General features: G+C 33.4%; 1 protein-coding gene across 2 annotated transcripts in view; it reads right to left on the bottom strand.

Moving 5' to 3' along the window:
* The window catches only part of GRID1 (glutamate ionotropic receptor delta type subunit 1), a 1,118,042-nt gene that overhangs the window by 264,465 nt on the left and 832,969 nt on the right, over positions 1-20,608 (bottom strand). For both annotated transcript variants that reach the window (XM_074296389.1, XM_074296388.1), the window contains one exon: positions 11,173-11,343. In XM_074296389.1, the coding sequence (XP_074152490.1) occupies positions 11,173-11,343 (171 nt within the window). The remainder of the gene's footprint in view (positions 1-11,172; positions 11,344-20,608) is intronic.

Below are 20,608 nucleotides of genomic sequence, written 5' to 3' on the forward strand. Positions count from 1 at the left end.
ATGCTATTTTTGTGTTCCCTCCAGTAGTTACAGTGCTCTTTATAGTTATATGAATCCCAGCCTGAGTGGTAGACTAATTTTTTATAGATCTGAAATAAAGTGTACTTTAAACATCTGGTTACTGAATCTGAACTCTTCATTCTCATTTTCCCAGATCGAATCATGGATTTTTTATTTTTTTTTGGTCAATAGTGAGGCAATTATTTTACCAACATTACAATGTTGGTTACAATGTGGGTGAGCTTATGTTTTGGCCTTTGATTATATCTTCCTTTGGACAGTATGAATATGTCACTGATAACTTTCTTTGTGGATTGGTTGGCTCAAATGTTAGGCTTAGCAAAAGAAAGCATAATTATTTCTGTCTTTTTAGACTTTAGAAAGATTCAGAAAGTAACAAAGCTAATGTCAGACATGAGTCTTGGTGGAATCAAGGAGAGAGGAAAAAAAGTCAAGACTCTCCATATGCAGTTTCCTTGTTAAATACATCAACATCTGTCTTGAGACAGAGGTACTAGAAGGCCAAAAGTGTGGTTGCACACATTTTCAACCATGAAGCTTGGAGAAAAGAACTTTTGGAGATTTAACTCATGGAGATATCTTTAAACAGGGCCAACAATATGGCTAACAAATGGTTGCATTCTTGGGAGTAGAAGAGATCAGGGAATGAACCTTGAAGATAGAGGAGTATGGAACTTTCCTGGACTACATTGACTTTTTGGAGAGTTCTATATCTAAAACACTAGCAGACACTTGAATAGGAAAAAATAGAGTAGTACAATAGGGAAAAATTATAGGATTTAGTATCAAAGTATGGGAAACTTTTCCATTTTTCTTTAGTGCCTATATAACATTAACCAAATCATTCAATGTCTCTCAGTCTCAGGTTCCCAAGTTTCTCTTCTATAAGTAAGGAAGTTCAAATAAGTGGCTTTTATTTTAATCTCAAAATCTATCACTTTTTTATTATTACTTTGGAGACATCAGAGAGGTATCCCACTAAGAAAAGATGGGGGTATTACTAGGTTTAACCAGTCTCAGAACTAAATTGCAATTAACTCCAATTATGAGCCTCAGGACGTAGACATCTTGAGAGAGAAAGGCAAATTTATTAAAGTTACAATACACACACACACACACACACACACTTTAAGTTAGAAAAAAAATAAGAAATTGAGATACATTGTAGGAATTGTAAAGGGCTTAGATTTTGCCTTCTAATATCACATAGCTCAGGATCAAAGAGAAAATAATTGACATTCTGTGAGCTCAAGTTAATTTTCCTTCTCAAAATGAAGGATAGTCAAGGTCCCCAATATGGATCTTCCTGAACTGGAGGCCTCCATCTATTCTTCTGGGCTAGAGATGGGGAGGGAATGGATCACCTTGAAAAAAGTCACTTTTTTGAACTCCAAATTTGTTTCCCTTATAAAAGATACTTGAAGAAGTAGAGAAGAATATTTTGTGATAGATAGAGATATTACAAGAAAATTATAAGAATAAAAATATTATCTATCAGACTTATAGATAAACAAATAATCTGTGGATAAACAAGAGATAGCAAAGTTAGTGGTAGAATGGATAATTTCTATTACATTAAATTTAAAATATTTTGTACAAATCAAACAAATGAAGCCAAAATCAGAAGAAAAGTGGGAAATTGAGGAGGGGGACTTACAGCGTCTCAGGTAAAGGTCTCATACCTCAAATATATAAAGAACTTTTCTTTAATTTATAAGAATATGTCATTTCTCCAATAATAAATGATCAAATGATATGAACAGGCAATTTTCCTTCTAAGGAATCAAAATTATATAAAGTGTAAAAAAGTAAAGAAAGTTAGTCTGAGAGATATTTTTGTGGAGAAGAGGAATTGTTTTGAGGATAGGAAAAAAAAAATTGTAAATCTAGAGGCCAAGGTGCTATGGAATACAAAACCATATGTTGAAATAATATCGAAGCCAAGTAAGATGTCACTGAATGAACTAGCTGGGAAAACAAGTCAATGGTCAAATGTAACTACTTGAAAAATGCATTCCCAAACCTGCTGTTTATGTTTGTTAAGACAAAAGCACATGTCCTCAGAGCAAATGGTGCATAGTGCCAAGAAAGGAGCAGTTGAGGGTGGAATATAGGGGAGGCCACCCTGCTAACTTACTCCCTGGTGAGTATGATGTACACATGTATATGTGGGAATCCATTCATAAATATCACTGGTCTATAGTCAAGAAATATGGCAACATCAATCCTATTTCCACCTTATGGAAGACTAGCAAACGTAGTTTTATTATTGCATTTTATAGTGCCTAGAAGGGACTGCATTTTCATTACTATCTCAAGCTTTGAATGTGAATGCATTATGCTATCATTTCTAAATTCTAAAACTTGGCTATAGCAAGTCATGATGATATTTAACTAATTTAGGCTCCTTAGAAAAAAACAGCATCACATTCAATAACTAGAGGAACAAATTCAACTAGTAGTCAATAAACATTTTGTAACTGAACAAAAGTAAAGGAAAGTTCAAAAATGTGACAATGACAATTTTAAATGTCTCTACGCTTTGAAAGGAACAGAAAAGAAATGATCTGATGGAAGTATTTACAATTTTAAGATAGGCAAAAAATTATCATTCCAGATCAAGTTGATCAATTTAATATAATGATTCCATGAATACAACTAACTCATTCAAAGCCTAGATGAACTGGTTATGGCATAGATTATGGGATGATATTAATATAGATTTTGGCAACAGAAGAATAAATCATTTTATCTTACCATTTATTGAGAGGCCTTTGACAACATTTGGAAACAATGAGGGGAATTTGTGTGATATGTCTGTAACTTCAAGTATAATTGATGCATTCCCAAAAACTTCTCTCCAGATACCCACACCCCTGCTGAGGATTAGAAGACTGGAGTGAGATAAGGAAAATTTGTAATTTTTGTTATTATTATGGATTGAATCAAACAAGCTCAAAACTATATTGTCAAGAAATAAGAATGAGATTTTTTTTAACTGGCCATCTTTCTGGTATTCAAGCAGATGTATATCAAGCACTGTCAAAGGGAATCACTTCCTTGGACACTTTTCTTCAAAAAGACTTTCTTTACTCGAGGAACTTAATTGCTTTAATGTGATAATGCTTAGTAGACTTAAAACACATAAAATCCCTGACCAAAGTGCTAATAGAGTAAATGGAGTGTTCACAGAAGGCTCAGTAGAGAAGGAGGAAGGATGCTCCTGTAAACACACACACACACACACACACACACACACACACACACACACCCCTCCCTATTGTTTTTGCTATTCTCTGAATCTTCTAAACCAGAATTTGTCACCATGGAAGGAAAGGATGTCACATTTTTAGAGAAGGAACTAGAAACACATTAGAGAACTTCATCTCCAAAGGATTTCCATTCATTCTGTCATGGTAAAATTAACTATCCATGACCTACATATCTTATCTTGAGCATGGTACTCTAAACATATTATGATATTCTCAATAAATCTCATAGCTAGAGGCTAACAAAAAATAATGTGCTTTCTATACTATACTTAGAAGAAAATAATAATCCATGGCAATAGCTTGTGAGGAAATTTGAAGGGGAATGGAATTCTAAATTGGATTAAATTAATTCACAAACTCTTCAAATATTTGCTGGTCAGTAGGGTCAGGAGCAGTGGAGAAAACAGGTAGTTTTAAGGCTGTGGAGGAAGAGTGAAGAAGTAATGTACACAGCGAATGAGAAGTTTCTTACAAGACAGCTAATTAGAGTATTGTAATCATCACCATCATTCTGCTAATTACTGTTCACACCTAGGTAAATCATGGTCAGATAACATATAATAGCTGGAAAATTGGCATGATTGCTGAAACAAATTTTGAAAACCCATGGTGGGAATCTATGGATTGAATATGACATCAGCAAACTGTTTGTAATGGAAATAATTAAAAAAGCAAAAAACAAAGTTTCAAAACAGAGGAATAGAAATCAAAGGAAATATTTGAAAGCTTTATATTTTATTCTGTTTTCTAAAACCAATTTCCTCTCTGGGGGATAAGAACAAACATATGTTCTTCCCTCAGAAGTGAAACATTCTAATTTGGGGGGTTAATAGGAATGAAGAAGAATTTTGAGAGAGGGGTGAAGAAAGGAGCTAACCAAAACAATGACTTGCTGAACATAATGAACAATTCTGATAAAAACAAAATTAATTTAATGATAGTTGAGAGCTGGATCAAATTCTTAAGATTTAAGAAATCCCAAGTAGGAAAAAAAAAAAGGTTTCATAGAAACGTCATATTTTTATTGTTATTGCCAACTGAAAATTGCAAAAATAAAAAATAAAAAAATACAGAATAGCAGCAAGTTGTCTCCCATGAAATAGTTATTTAAATTTCTTGAATGATGCAATCACAAAGATAGAGTATTACAACTATAAGTACTAATCTCTTTACTAATGAAATCTCACCAGTTTTCTTGGATTTTCTACATTTTGACATTAATTTTTAATTTTAAAAAGATAAACTTTGTGTTTCTTTGAGAAACTTATGACTTTAAATTAACTCTGAGTCCTGTTTTCAAGGCCAATCATTCTGGCTTATCTAGATTTTATGTATTCTTTTAACATTCTTGATCTCTTCCCCTGTTCTGCAATTTTCCCTTCACTTCAGCATTTTTCTGTTCCACATTAGTTATGTTTTCAACACACACACACACACACACATCTTATGCTCTTTTGGAAAGATCCTTCACCAGGTATTCAATTTTTCTTTCTTTGCTAATGGGATTTGTCACTCTATATTAAAAGCTATGTTTTTTTGGTGTGAATCAATTCATTTTAAAAATATTTTTACTTTTATTTCTCTTTTGAACCATTCTGGAATATATTGTTGGTTTTCTATGAATTATGTGAGTTATATTGAATTTAAATAATACATTGTGTTTCCTTGATATTATAATATTTAACACATTTTATTTTTTCCATCAAGTTTTATGCATTCTTCATTCTCTTTTTAGACATATCTATGTTGTTGCAACCTCCTATGTCTTAAGCTGTTTATAATATTAATAATAATAATAATAATAATACATGTTTTTTCTCTCTTGTTATCCTGAGTTTCCTTTGATGTCATATCAAATCAGTCACTCTTTGGTCTTCTCCACTGTTGCAAAGTTTCTTCCCTGCAAGGATGAACTGCTTGGTGATACCAGTCTACTTGTATTGGAGAATTATGTAGGTCACCAAAACTTTGATACTGCCCTAACCTTTCAAGGAATAGTTAGGCATTACAGTGGAAAGAGTTCCAGGCTTGAAGTCAGAAAAACTTCTTTTCATGTGTTCCAATACAGTATTAGACACCTATCTTAGGTGACCCTGAGCAAGTCATTTAATCGTGTGTGTCTCAGTTTGTTCATCTCTAAAAGAAGCTAAAGAAGGAAATGCAAACCATTTCAATATTTTTGCCAAGAAAATCTCAAAAGGAGTCATGAAGAGTCAGGTACAATTTAAAAATGACTAATTTTGTAACCTTTTGAGAAGAGTTACTATTATGTTGAATAGACTTCATATACTTTTTCCCCTAGATATCATATATTTACATACATACTAAGACCCACAAATATACATACGTATGTGTGCATGTTTCATGTACAAGTATGGAAGAGATACAGTAGTCTAGGCTCTTAGTTGAATTGAACTTAAAAATGAGGCTGGATCACAATTTGGAGTTTGTGTAGTATTTCCAATGATCTTGTATTGTTCTCTGACATGAATACTTAGATTTCTTAACATTAATAGTCTCTCTAGATGAAATTACACAACTATAAATAATAGTTGTCAATGTGTACTTATTACTTTACGTTTGGAAAACCCTTGCAATGGAGCCTCACCATGACTCTGGAAAATAGACAGTGTTGGTATCATTATCATCACTGAAGTCCAGAGGCATTAAGTGACTTTGACATGGGCCCCCAGATCATACGTGTTGGAGAAGTGATTAAAATCTCACTTCTTTAAATCCTAAAAATGTTGTATACAGTTGAAATAATAATGTTTTAAGAACAACTTTGAGCAACTAAGTCATTTTGACTATTATAAATACACAACTTGCCTCCAGAAGACCTATGAAAGAAAATGCTATCTGTATCTAGCGAAAGAAATGGTAACTCTAAGTATGTATAGAATGATTATATATATATATATATATATATATATATATATATATATATATATATATATATATATAACTTATATGTGTGTTTACACATATATTTGTATCTAATGATTGTACTCTCTGGAACAGAGAGGAGGAAAGAAAAAAAGCAAAAAAAAAAAAGAATTGTATATGATAAGTTTATTATATATTTAAAGAGTATAGAAAATTACACATCATAGAATTGCAATTTCATGTGTAATAATCTATTTTATTTCATAAAATATTATTTATTTTATGGGAATGTCTACTTTTTTTCCACTACATCATATTACTCTATGTCACATCCCTTCACTGGGAATCATGGAACACTTGAAAAAAAACAACAACAGTATAATAAGATACTGAAAGGACAATGGTGAAATACTTGGTTGGTTTCAGTAATCTACAGTAGATCTATAACAATGATGTGTGCATAAGAAATGCTGTAAAAGAAAACATTAAGAAGATGCTTGGTCAGGAAAAGGGGGAGCCAACAATGAAAGTGGTATGCTAAGCTTAAAATAAGGGAATAAACAGACGATTTAAATTGAGAGGGTCAGATTAGATGATCTCTAAAGTTCATTTGAGATCTAATAAGCTATGAAAATAAATGAACCTATGGGATGAGAAAACTAAGAACTGCAAATTCACATTCTTGCTTTGCCTAATGACAGAAGACATAACCAGGAAGTTGGCCACAATCTCTTTGCAGAGTCAATACATTGCAATGTCAGGATAGTTGTTTGTTTTTTCCACAGAACTGAACAGAGCTTGATCTTGCAATAGGAAATATCAACCTGAAAGTCAATGAATTCTACTATTCAGACAGTACAGTTTCCACACTGTGAATACTGGATAGAAGAGAGAATTTCCCTCCTTATGCATTGAACTACTCTCAAAAACTTCTTTGTTGATTTTTTTTTTCTTTCCCAATGTGATTCATAGAGCAATGTATGTTTAATTTAAAAAAAATTAAAAAGAAAGAAAGAAAAAGTAGTAGGTGGAATATTCATTGATAAAGAGTGTTTCCTCAGTGATGGTTCTCTAAATCAAAGAGATCATAGGTTCAGTACTTTTAAAAACATCTTCAGACTTTTTAACTGTATAATTTGGGACAAGTAACCTAACCTTTCTGAGCCTCGGCATCTGCCCTGAAGAAAGGGAACAATGATATTTGTAGCTCCTATCTCATAGGGCTGTCCTAAGGCTCAAGGTCAATAATATGTATAAAGATTCTTGTGAAATTAAAGCACTATCTAAATGGTAGCTAGATTACTATCTTTGTTGGATCATTTTGACAAAGTTGGTTTTTTAAAGGGCAAATTTGGTATATTAGAATTTATCAGATTGTGGGGACAATGTTCAGAAATGCAATTAGAGTAATTCTCTAATGGTGATTGCTCAAGGTTTTCAATTTTATAAGTACAACAAGAGAAAATGAGCACTTTGCTGTTAATTTCCTTCTGAATGGATAAATTAATTTGGATGAAAAGGTTGACATCATAGATCCTGCTTCACGGCCATTCACAATACCATGGTTTACCATGTTCCTGAGTGATGTGATATCCTCAAGGGGGGTCACTTGGGGATTGCATTAGGAGTGTTTTGGGAACAGAAGCTAGAATGACCTTGGAAACTATCACCTTATAATCTTACAAATATAAGGTTATAGAAGCTAGAGCTGGAAAGGGCATTACAGAGTATTTGATCTAATTCTCCATTTTATATATAGAAAAATTGAATCACCAAGAGATCAGGTCATTTGCCCATAGGCACAGAGCTAATAAATAGTAGAGATAACTTTTGGACTCAGGTCCTCTGGCTCTAAGTCCAATGTCCTATCTTCTATCCCATATGAAAATTAAACTTCTTATAATGAAGTCAATGCCTCTTATAATTGCTAACTCCTGATCATTTGGTATAGACTGAGTTTTTCATTTTTTTTCTTTTACTAGAAGTACATAAATGTAGGAAGGAAGGAAGGAAGGAAGGAAGGAAGGAAGGAAGGAAGGAAGGAAGGAAGGAAGGAAGGAAGGAAGGAAGGAAGGAAGGAAGGAAGGAAGGAAGGAAGGAAGGAAGGAAGGAAGAAAGAAAGAAAGGAAGAAAGGAAGGAAGGAAGGAAGGAAGGAAGGAAGGAAGGAAGGAGGGAAGGAAGAAAGAAAGAAAGAAAGAAAGAAAGAAAGAAAGAAAGAAAGAAAGAAAGAAAGAAAGAAAGAAAGAAAGAAAGAAAGAAAGAAAGAAAGAAAGAAAGAAAGAAAGAAAGAAAGAAAGAAAGAAAGAAAGAAAGAAAGAAAGAAAGAAAGAAAGAAAGAAAGAAAGAAAGGAAGGAAGAAAGAAAGAAAGAAAGAAAGAAAGAAAGAAAGAAAGAAAGAAAGAAAGAAAGAAAGAAAGAAAGGAAGGAAGAAGAAAGAAAGAAAGAAAGAAAGAAAGAAAGAAAGAAAGAAAGAAAGAAAGAAAGAAAGAAAGAAAGAAAGAAAGAAAGAAAGAAAGAAAGAAAGAAAGAAAGAAAGAAAGAAAGAAAGAAAGAAAGAAAGAAAGAAAAAAGAAAGAAAAAAAGAAAGAAAGGAAGAAAGAAAGAAAGGAAGAAAGAAAGAGAGAGAGAGAGAGAAAGGTAAAGACAGTAGAAAGAAAAGAAAGGAAGAAGTCAGGAAAGGAAGGAAAGGAAGAAGGAAGGAAAGAAAGGAAAGGAAGAAAGAAAAAGAACACTATTGATATATTTTAACTGTATCCCTAATATACTTTCAGTCCCACAATGTAATATTTAAAAAGCGACATCATCTGATCATAGAGACCGGGAAGGGTCTTTAGCATTCAAACAGCACATTTCATAGATCAAGAAAGAATCAAGTAAAGATTAATTTATCCTCTGTTTCATTGGTTCTTTCTTCTCTACCTTACCACATAATATTCTACCACCACCCCTCAATTCAGTAAAATCCCTTTTCCCTGACCATATTTTCCACAAACATTCCTTTAATGAACTTGCTTCTACCAGAAATTATCCCACTTCACTTCATTCTCTTCTCCCACACTTCCAGCCCTATGCTCTCTACTCTACCATTGCTCCTGGATTGTAGTACATCAATCTATTTGGCCCTACTAACCATCCATGTTATTTTCTAAATCAAGTGATCTACCATATCTACCAATCCCATACCTGTGCTGTCTCTGCCAAAAAGATAAATTGTCTTTTTTTTTGTATTGCATTTTCAGAAATTAACATAGTGCATGACACAAGAATGCTTTTGTATTCATTCATTCATTTAATTCACTCATTCATTTATTAATTCCATTCATCTATTCATTTACTAAGGTCATACAAGCGAAAAGCATTGGAAATTGGATTGAATCCAAATTCTCAACTTTCATGCTATTTCCTAATTGTAGAAGGTAACTGAATATCTTACTTTTCTAGGAAACACAGACACAGAAACATGCACGTGTGTGCATACACACACACACACACACACACACACAACTTAATTCCTGTCAATAGAGAAAAGATCATCAGGAGAAATAAAGGCCCACCTCTTTATCATAGTGTTAGGGACATAGTTTTCTGCCTACTTAACTGAAAGTAAATTATGATCTTGTCTCCATCTATCTGTCTCTCTGTATTTCTCTCTCCATCTTTCTCTTTGTTTCTTTGTGTCTCTCTATTTCTCTCTGTCTCTCTCTCTACCTGTCAGATGGATTAAATCTATAAATAGTGTCCCCCTAGGATAGAACCCTTAATTGTTTAGCACAGTAGTGTCTGAACTGTCCCCAGTGCTTAAGCCTTTCAGAGAATAATGCCAATTGCATGACAGCCACTTGGATCACATTCAAAGCACTGACCTCGACTTGGAAATCTAAAGTCTCAAGTGGATTCTCCCCACCCTTCTATCTCCTCTATAGTTTTTGGTTTCTCCAGTCTTAGCAAATAATCTTTGTGAGTTCCCCCCCAAACCCCCAAAGGCTAACATTCAAACTTAATAAGTCTGCTTCTCAATCGACAGATAAACATGCATCTCTCAGTCCAAACTTAACCCAATTTCCCTTTGGGAAAACCTGATGGAGTTTATCTACAAGTGGAATGGCTTTTGAAATCCCAAATTAGCTCTATACCATGACTAGTATCAAATGAGAAACTGATTGGAGAAAAAACATCTTACATTTAAATAGATACAGTGGACTTCTATTCTCTGATCTCCTAATGACTGGTAGAATTGCCTGCTAATGTTTTATATATAAGTGGTGTCATGTTTGGGGACCCATAAACACATCAATATTGCCAGTACTACTGGGAGGCTTGCATTAATCTGCTCCCTTGTGGCTCCAACAAGAGACTTGCCAACATTTTAGAAGCCAATACCCTTCCCTGGCTTCCGCTTCCCTATAAGTGTTGTCTTTTCCTATTAAAATATAAGGTTCTTGCAGTGAAAAATTATCTTTGCTTTTTTCTTCATGTTTCTAGTGCCAAGTATTTGCCACATAGTAATTGCCTAAAAAATGCTTTTTAATTCATCAAAACTGTTTACAATTTTAGTCAGTGAAATATTTCAGATAAATAAGTATGTAAGCAATGGTAAACTAAGAGATCCAGCAATGGAAAGTGCTGCGAAGGAGGAATCTATGATCTCATATTCATGGTGAGTTCCATAGATCCATACAGAATGAAACTAGTCTTTAATGTCATAGAATAGTAACTAATTCCTGGGGAAGGAAAAGAATTTGTCCTGGCTCACAAATTAGGAAGGATCAAAGGAGAGATATGAAGCCAGGGCTTATTCCCTGGTCTCCCTATTTCTAACCCTGATATTCTATCTATTTATTGAACTATGATGCCTTTTGGAGTTGAAATATAACTTATGCTATCTTTAGAATATTTCCATCAGCCCATCCTTGCCCTTGAATTTTCCCCCTCGTTGTCAAGGATTACTGGATGAGCGTCCTAGAGACAAAGACATGACTGAGAGCCACTGACCTGCAACATCTGGAGATAGCCTTCCTGTGGATCACAGAGCAATGAGGATATTCGATGGTTGTTCCTCGTGCACTTCTGATTATCCTTTGCTGATGGGAAGATCTGTCGGACCACAGTCATTCTTCCCAGGGCACTGTGCACAAGTTCCAGTATTTCTGGGTCACTGATTTCCTGGGAAAGAAAACCAATGTTATCTCAACAGGTTTTTGTTTGTTCTCAAATGTAAGTTATTCAAATTTATTTTGGGAGGACTATTGGGTCACATGATATCATTTAGTGCTCACTACATAAACCACTTCCCCCCTCTTCCAATACCAAGCCGTTCTATTGGACAGAACTTCACAGGGGAAGAAATTTGGATAAATTCTTCATTTTCATGATACAAGGAATTGATTTAAATTTGCAAAAATAATAATTCTATCCTAATTAGTAATAGCATAAGGATATAAATAGACAGTTCTCAAGAGAAGAATCCCAGGCCATCTCCAGCCATATAAAAAATGTTCCAAATCATCAATAATTAGATAAATACAAATTAGAACAATTTTGAGGTTTCACATCACACCAATTAAATCGGGAAAGAAGGGAAAAGATCAGTGACAAATATAGAAAGAGCTATGGTTGAAACAAGCAAATTGATATAGATGTACCTATGACTGTAACACACACACACACACATATACATGACACATACTGGTGAACAACTTGGAATTATACACAAATTTAATAAGAAATGCATCTCTTTGATCAGGCTATTCCACTCCTAAGTCTAAACCCAAAAGAGATTAAAAAAAGAGGAAATGACCTTACGTGTACCAAAATCTTTATAACAGCTCTTTTGTGGTGGCGCTAAACTAGAAATAAAATGCCATTTATCAGCTAATGGTGGAACGAAATGTGGGATGTGAATGGTATTCTGTCATGTAAGAAAAAGGATGATTTCTAGGATGATTTCTAGGAAGGAATGGAGGTGTATGAAATGATGCAGAATGTAATGAGCAGAATCAGAAGAATATTTTGTAATATCACATCAATACTACAAAATGACTAATTTTGAAATGTCTCAAGTGATGAAGAATGAAATAAGTAGAAGCAAGAGAATAATGTATGTAATAACAACACTATAAAGACAATTTTTAAGCTATAAGCACTGGGATCAGCACAATGACTATCCATGATGCTAGAGGACCAATGATAAAACATATCATCTACTACCCAAAGGAGAGGTGATGAACTGAGAATATAGAAGGAATTTTTTTTAAGATATGGCAAAGGACTTTTGATTAATCCTAATATTTTATTTTATTTTTAATAAAAGAAATATTTTTTTATTTTATTTTTCTTTTATTTCCAATAGGGTGCAATGTGAGAGGGAAACAAAATACATTTTTGTTAATTAAACATAATTTTCAAAATTGTCTCCACTGCCATGTCATATGGTAAGAGGGTTAGAATTAGACCGAGGATAAAGGTAAGAATATTCTCTAAGACTGTCCATTAGATTGCAAAGTTTCTGCTAATATTTAGGTACCTTCCCCTTGCACACATCCAGACATTACACACACACACACATACACACACATACACAAACGTACACCCCCCCCAAAGATTGGTGGTTAAAGATAGCTAGATGGTGGAATGAATAGAACACTCGAAATCAAGAAGACCTGAGAAGAGGAAAAGAGAGCAGAGGAGAAGAAAGAATAGGGGAACAGAAGGGAGGAAAGAGAAGGGAAAAGAAAAGAAAAGAAGAGAAGGGAGCAGAGGCAAAACACCAGCACAAAACAACTAAAACTGAATTAAGCCATTTCTAGGAACAAGCTGAAATAAAGGACATTTATTTTTGTTCATGTCTATTTTGAAATATTAAGCAGAAAAGAATTGTGGGGATATATAAATTCACCTCAAAGTATAATTCGTACTTTTACTCAGAAGGTAAATATATCATTTATTAATTGGAATATCTGAGCCTGTATAGAAATCATCTTCTAATTATTAATTTTCAGAATATAAGTTCTAGACCTAGTTATCTGTTTTTTTCCAGGGTCTTATAGGATTGCTTTGCATAAATAAGTATTTCTACAAAATAATATACTCTCAGAACCATAGATTGCAAAGGCCATGTAATCCAACTACCAAGAATAAAGAATAAAAATAAAAATAAATCTCTATACTATATCATACAACTGATCACTAGCCTTCATTTTAAGAGTTTCAGTGATGGGGACTCCATTACGTCCCAAAGTAAAGCTTTCCATTGTGAAGCAGCTTAAATTTCTAGGAAGATTTTGGTTGATGATTTTGAAAATTAATGTAATGCTGATCATGTGCATATGTATGCATAGAGAAATGTGAATTTTTACTGGATCTGTGATGTAACTGGTATTGGAGATTCATCCAATAAGGAACCCTCTCTAAAATCTAGATGCATACTTTCTCTGCAAGTTATAGTATAACCCAAACCAGTTAGAACTTAAGGGACTTGCCAAAGTCACAAAATCAATATAGGTCAGGGATGAAATTTGAATACAGTTCCTCTTGAGACCATGGCTAACTCTCCATTCATTGTGCCATGATACCTCTCTTATAAATAAGAAGAGTAAATGTATGACCCAGGTTACTGCTCGGATTAAAAAATATGAATACACACAAATGTTCAATCACACTTATAAAGATAGAAAAGATAAATGTGGATCAAAACTATGGACATACGTGCGTGCATAAGAATAACTTTCAAAATAGACATAAGCATATTTTGTTAGTTACATAACATTATTAAGCAATCCATTAAGACAATTAGCTGCAGAAAAAAAACTGCTGATTTTCACTTTTACATGGAAGGAGTTTCTTCCAAAAAATCCATGGACCACTGAAATCACAAGTCTTATTACAAAACAGTGAACATGGATTTCGTAGATAACGTTCAATCATTAATAAAAATCTTTCTAACAATTTATTATTCCAGACTAGAACAAATATGCCTTATAAGTTTCTCATCACTGAAGATGTTCAAGAGAAGGTTGGATGATCATCTGTTATGTGTGTAATGGAAGGGATTCTTCTTTTTTCTTTTTGGCATTTGGTATTAAATGATTTCTGAGTTCATTCAAGAGCTGACTTTATGATTATATTGAAATGTCTACTTTGATATGAATACGTAAAGTATTTCCTATATCAAGGAAATCATTGATTCAACTATTTTTAAAATCTAGTTTTGTTTGAGTTTATTTTTTAAAGTATGAATGAATAAATCATTTTAATTAATTTAGTCACTTTAGTGTCAATTTAACTCAGTGAAATTCAATGATCATACATTAAACACATACTAAAGACTAGGTCCTTGGCAGGGTCTAGAGAATCAAGGTAAAAACAAAACAGTTCCTGACCTTAGAGACTTTATGGAAGGCTGCTAGGTGGCACTACAATACACAAAGTACCCCACTTAAAATAAGGAAGACAACTTCCTGAGTTCAAATCTGGTCTCAGACACTAGGTCTATGATTCTGGGCAAGCTACTTCACCCTGTCTGCCTCAGTTTCTCATCTGGAGAAGGAAATAACAAACCACTGCAGTATCTTTGCCAAGAAAGTCCCAAATGGAGTTATAAAGAATTAGATACAACTGAAAAACAACTGAAACAGTAATGTAGGTAGTTCCCTACATTTTAAAAAAGCATAGATTTAAACTTAAAAAGTAAATAATGAAAGAATAGTGAGTAAAAGAGGAAGTATAGGTTAATCAATAAACATATTCCACACTTATTTTGTTTCAGGCACTATGCTGAGCACTCGAAATTTTAAAAAATACAGAAGACAGGCTTTGCTTTTAAGAAGCAAGGGGATGCAACACAAAAATGTCTCTGGGCAAACAAGATACTGACAAGATTAATTGGAGATGCTCAATAGGAAGAAGCTTCTAGCATTAAGGGAAATAAGAAAGGTGGTCTTAAATGAGAAAAAAGAAAGAATGTAGTAGATCCCAAATCCAGGAATTCATTTCAATTTTTAAAATTATTATGTGAAAAATATTAAATTAGGTGTCTATACTGTGCAAAGCTCAGGGAAAATATTATATAATCCCTGAGGCACAGAAACTTTTATTTTTTTTTGAAATAATAGCTTTTTATTTTCAAAATACATACCTTGCAAAACCTTGTATTCTAAATTTTTCTTCTTCCCTTTCCTCACACTTTTTCCCAGACAGCAAGTAATACAATAAATGTTAAACATGTACAATCTTCTAAACATATACTAATTCTTACATGTTTCTGTCATTTATCATTATCAAGAAAAATCAAATCCAAAAGGAAAAAATTAGAAAGGAAACAAAAAGCAGAAAACAACAACAAAAAGGTGAAAATACTATTCTATGTTCAACATTAAGTCCCCATAGTCCTCTCTCTGGATGCAGATGGCTCTCTCTATCATAACATCATTGGAACTGGCCTAAATCACCTCATTGTAGAAACAAGCCAAGTCTATCATAGTTGATCATCACATAATCTTGTGATTGTGTACAATGTTCTCTTGGTTCTACTCACTTCATTTAAGTCTCCCAGGCTTTTGTGAAATTATCCTGCTAATGATTTCTAAGAGAACAATAATGTTCCATAACATTCATATACCCTGTAGCCATTCCCCAACTGATGGGCATCCACTCAGCAGAAAGCTTTAATCTAATAATAGTCATAATATATTACATGCTAATAATTGTGGTCTAATAAGAGAGATTAAGCATAATGTCAAATAAATGTGAAACAGAATAAAGAAAAGGATTCTATGGCAAAAAAAAATCCAGAAAATTTGCTCTAGGAAAATTCTGGGTAAGAGAAGAGACTTTAGGGAGGTTGGGAAGGGAGGCAGAAGGGAAAGTTTCTTACAAGAAAGATGGATGGGATGCACTCTTAACATGGGGACTCAAAGGACCTTAGAGACAATCAGACCTAACATTCACATTTTATAGATCAGGAAACTGAATTGTAGAGAGATTAAGTATCCAGATGCTCTACAAGAACACAGAAGGTAGGTAGGGAAAATAAGAGAATCCTTACTAAAATACTTTACCTTTAACTTAGAAAGTAGAAATTAGAGTTGCCTGGAATAAAGCTAGAAAGATAGGATGACAATGGAGGATCAAGGACATAAAAGTTAGAAAAAATATATCACTTGGACTCATATTGAAGGGTCTGCATGTCAAAGAATCTATACTGTATACTATAAGTAATTAAGAGTCCTTTGAAGATTTTAGAGTTCTTGCATGAGTAGAGATATGTTTGCCTTAAGGTGATTATCTTTGTAGTCAGACATAATCCTTTAAATTGGCCAAGACTTGAATCTGTGATTTCATCAATGTATATGGACTTCCAGAGGAACTTCCTCTCCCAATACTGATCTGTGCTTTCTTTGTAAACTCAGAATTGTATAGTGTTTTTAGTTAAGTAACTTATTCAATTACCTTATCAAGAAGGGAATTGAAACTCTGCTCTTAATGACTTCAAAGCCAGCTCTCTATCCACTCTGCAATACAATCTCTATTTGAGCTGGAAGAATAAGGCTGTGTAAATTATATTAGAAATTTTATATAGGAAAATTAGACCAAGCCGAGGATCATGGTTATGCTGCTGCCATTGATGATAATGGTGGTGATGATGATAATGATGATGATGATGATTTTAGTGTAGATAATTCAGGATATTTATTCAATTAGTTATTTTTTTAAACTCATACAATCATAAATTTAGAGTTTAAAGAGATCCTTAAAGTCTTCTAGTCTAACCCATTTTTGTCTTACAAATGAGAAACCTAAAGACCTGTGTTATATGCTTAGAGCAAAATATTTAAGTTACAAAGTCAAAATTTGAACCCCTAGCATCTAATTCTAAATTCTTTAATGTACCAATGTACCTTAAATAGTGATCCTATACATAAGAGTATAAGATAAAGGGATTTTCACTTTTAATGAAGAAAATGAGGAAGGAGGAACCATAGCAACTGTTAGACCTGAGGGAGAAAGTTGGACCAGTAAAGGGGAAAATCTTAAAATACTTTAAAATTTTACTTTCCCTATTTCTATATTGAATAAATAGCCAAGAGGATGATCTCCTGTATTAGAAAGACACTTTAACAATGCCAAATATGGATTCATATTTAAAGGCAATGAACCTTTTCTTGGTATCCAAGTCATATGGGAAAGGCAGGAGCTTGAAAAGTTTTTGTTTGATCTTATTTGAAGCCACAAAATTTTCTGAACCTATTGGTATCATGAAAAAAAAAATTAAATATTGATGTCATTCTCTATACTTAGATCCTGTCTGGTAATTCCTTTATGTAAGTTATTTTCTCAGGCTCCTCTGAAAGTCTTAAATCTATAAAACATCTTGGAAATACTAGAATTGTTTATCTTTTGGAAAAATAAAATTTATGGACCTTCTAAAAATGATGAATGTCAAAAGCAAAAAATAATGATTGTAGAGGCTATTTACATGGAAGGGTGGCTTTGGGGATGTTAAAATCTTCCCTCAACATACACTCACAAAACTAAAATGAAACAAACAAAACAACTTATGAGTTATAATCCTGTTATAGAAATATAAAATTCAGTTGAAACCAACAAGGGGTTCTAATACATAAATAATGTTAGAGAATTTCATTTGATGAGAACCCTGAAAAGGAATCATATTAGGTCTCATTGACATGTAAAAATGAAGATGAGTATATGAGTGTTGTGAATTGGAGAACAATAAAGTTAGCTGGATTATAGTTGAAATGAATAACTGTTTGGATGACCCAGTTTAAAAAATAGTAATTATTGGATCAATATTATTGTGGAATAGAGTAGGTCTCTGGTGAAGGGCCCCTTCAGTCTGTTCATGAATGTGTATTTTAATATTTTTATTACCAGTTTTAATAAAAATACAAATCAAATATAAAGATTACACAGAATTTTGTCAGGTTAAAAAGTTGTCAAACATTAAACAAAGCATAAATAAATATATATTTATCTGCTTGTGTTCAAACAATCAACTTTTTAAAGTACAAATTAGAGAAGTTGCCATAGAACATTCATGTTGAAAAGTATTAAGGTGTTTAATCAATTTTAAGATGAGATCTTGGAAGACTTGATAGCTTCATTTTGAATTTTGTAAGTTGTTGCCTAGCACAATGCCTTGCTCAGAAAGATGACTTCAATGAATCCTTGTTGCATTGAGTCTAAATAAACAGTGGGATGTATATAAAGAGAATCCCCATCTTCTAGTTAGTGGCTGGAAAAACCATCATGAAATATTACTTTGCAGGAAGAAATGACATATAAGAAGAATTCTTGGAGGGCGTAAGGGGGAAAAACAGCATAGTAAGATGTTTGTGAATTGAAATGGTGTGAAAAAAATCAGAGCCTAGAAAACAATGTATACAAAAACTAATAATTTAATAATTTAGGAATAATAATTAGAGTGGTGTGATGTCAAGAAAAGGATCAAATAGCCTGAAGTATTGTGAGATGATCAGAAGACCTATGAAGTTTTCTTCCATTTCTGGATATCACATCTGGGATAGATCATTTATGAAATAGAGTTTTTGTTGAGAAGGATAATAAGGATATCAAGAAAACCTTGGTCCATGCCTTACAAGAAATTGTAGAAATAGAAACTATTTTAGCTGTAGAAAAGATTTGCTTAGGGGTGAAGGTATCTTTAAATATTTGAATGACAATGATGTATGAGAGGCATTAAACTTGTTTGCCTTGACTCTATATGCTACATCTAGGAACATTGGCTCAAAGTTGCCAAGAGGCAGGTTAAGGGTTCATGTAAGGTTGGGGCATAGTGTGCAAAAAGGGGAATAATTCCTAACTAATTGAAATCACAAATAGAATAAATGGGCTGCCTTGGAAGGTGAAAGGGTCACTTTTCCCAGAATTTTTCTACATGGGGCTGCTAATAGCAGAGCAGATTGTTGTAAGAAAGATTTTTACTCAATTAGAAGCTTGGCTAGCTATCCTCTGTGATTTTCCCATGGAGCTCTGAAAACACAGGCCATTATTTGTACATCCAGGAAGAAACTTTTTGATATGGTGGAAAAGGTTAGACTTTGCGGGAAATATTCTCTCTCTTGCATTAATAACTAATTATTGAATTTTTCTACTTCCTCATCCAGAAATAAACCAGTGTAGAATCTTAGATAAAAATATACCCAGGTCAAGATCCAATTAGACAATAAAAGAAATTGTAAGTTTGAACTAATGGGTGCATTCCTGTTCGTTGTATTTGCTCAGACAGTTCTGGGGAAGTATTGCTTTCTTTCTTTTGTCAGACAGGTGATATAGAAATCGATGTCTTTTTGATCAAGATTTGAGTGAAACAAATAATTTATCTTACGATACTTAAATATAATATACCCCAGCATCTCATCATAATGTTCATCTTTTTCCATTAATTTTTAGTCAATCAGAGTTCATTGCCATACTCAGGAATAAATTCTCTTTCAAGAGCATAGGAACTATGAGAATCCACTACAATGGGCCTTTGGTCTAAGAGAGATGGCCAAATGACCATCTTTTTATTAATGAACATGCTGGCATTATTAATAAAGTTACCCAGAAATCATGTCTCTCAAGCCTTTTGAAGTGGCACAAATTGGAATTATGGGATTTAAGTTCAAAATCATAGTTCTCATTTTTATCTTATTAGATATGTAGCCTTGCTTAATTTATTTGTGTTTTGGGCTCCTCATTTTCTTAGCATGTAAAATACAATAAGGATACACACACACACACACACACACACACACACACACACACATATATATATATATACATATGTACAAAGTAATATCAACATCATAATAATAATAGAATCAGTGTGATCTTTTTAAGTCTGAAACTGCTATGTGTATGGTACTTATAATGATCCAGCTCCAACTCTATCTCTAGCTATGGGAGGATACTTCGAAGTAGAGGAGATTCTGCATCCTGATGGAAACACCAGCTAGCTGAAAATCCCCTCCTTACTCCAAGGAAGCCAAAATGAAATTGATCCCAAATGTTTGCATTTAGTTCCTGCTTCTCCCAGGGAAAAGGAAGAACAGCATGCAGCATGTAGTCCAGGACAACACGCCACTCAGCAATGGTCCTATAATTAAGTAAAATGGGCCATTTGTTGAAAAGTAATATTGTTTCCTTTATTTGAGTAAATGACATGGACTCGTTTTTGCCCATTGTGCAGCCAGGGCTGTCACATTATTCCTAAGGCTCTTCATATTAACAGTCCATTAACATGAAAAAGCCCATCTCTGGCCCATTAAAACAATAGACTGTAGGTCAGAAATGAAATTGTAATGGCAACTGGCCATCAGGGGCCAGGCCTTGGCAGACAAAACCTTGTCCTCTATTCCTGTTCTAGGATTTGAGCTACTCTTAGGAGGGCCAGTTTACTGGGCTG

The sequence above is a fragment of the Sminthopsis crassicaudata genome, chromosome 2 (genome assembly GCF_048593235.1).
Source record: "Sminthopsis crassicaudata isolate SCR6 chromosome 2, ASM4859323v1, whole genome shotgun sequence".
NCBI classification, from domain to species: Eukaryota; Metazoa; Chordata; class Mammalia; order Dasyuromorphia; family Dasyuridae; genus Sminthopsis; species Sminthopsis crassicaudata.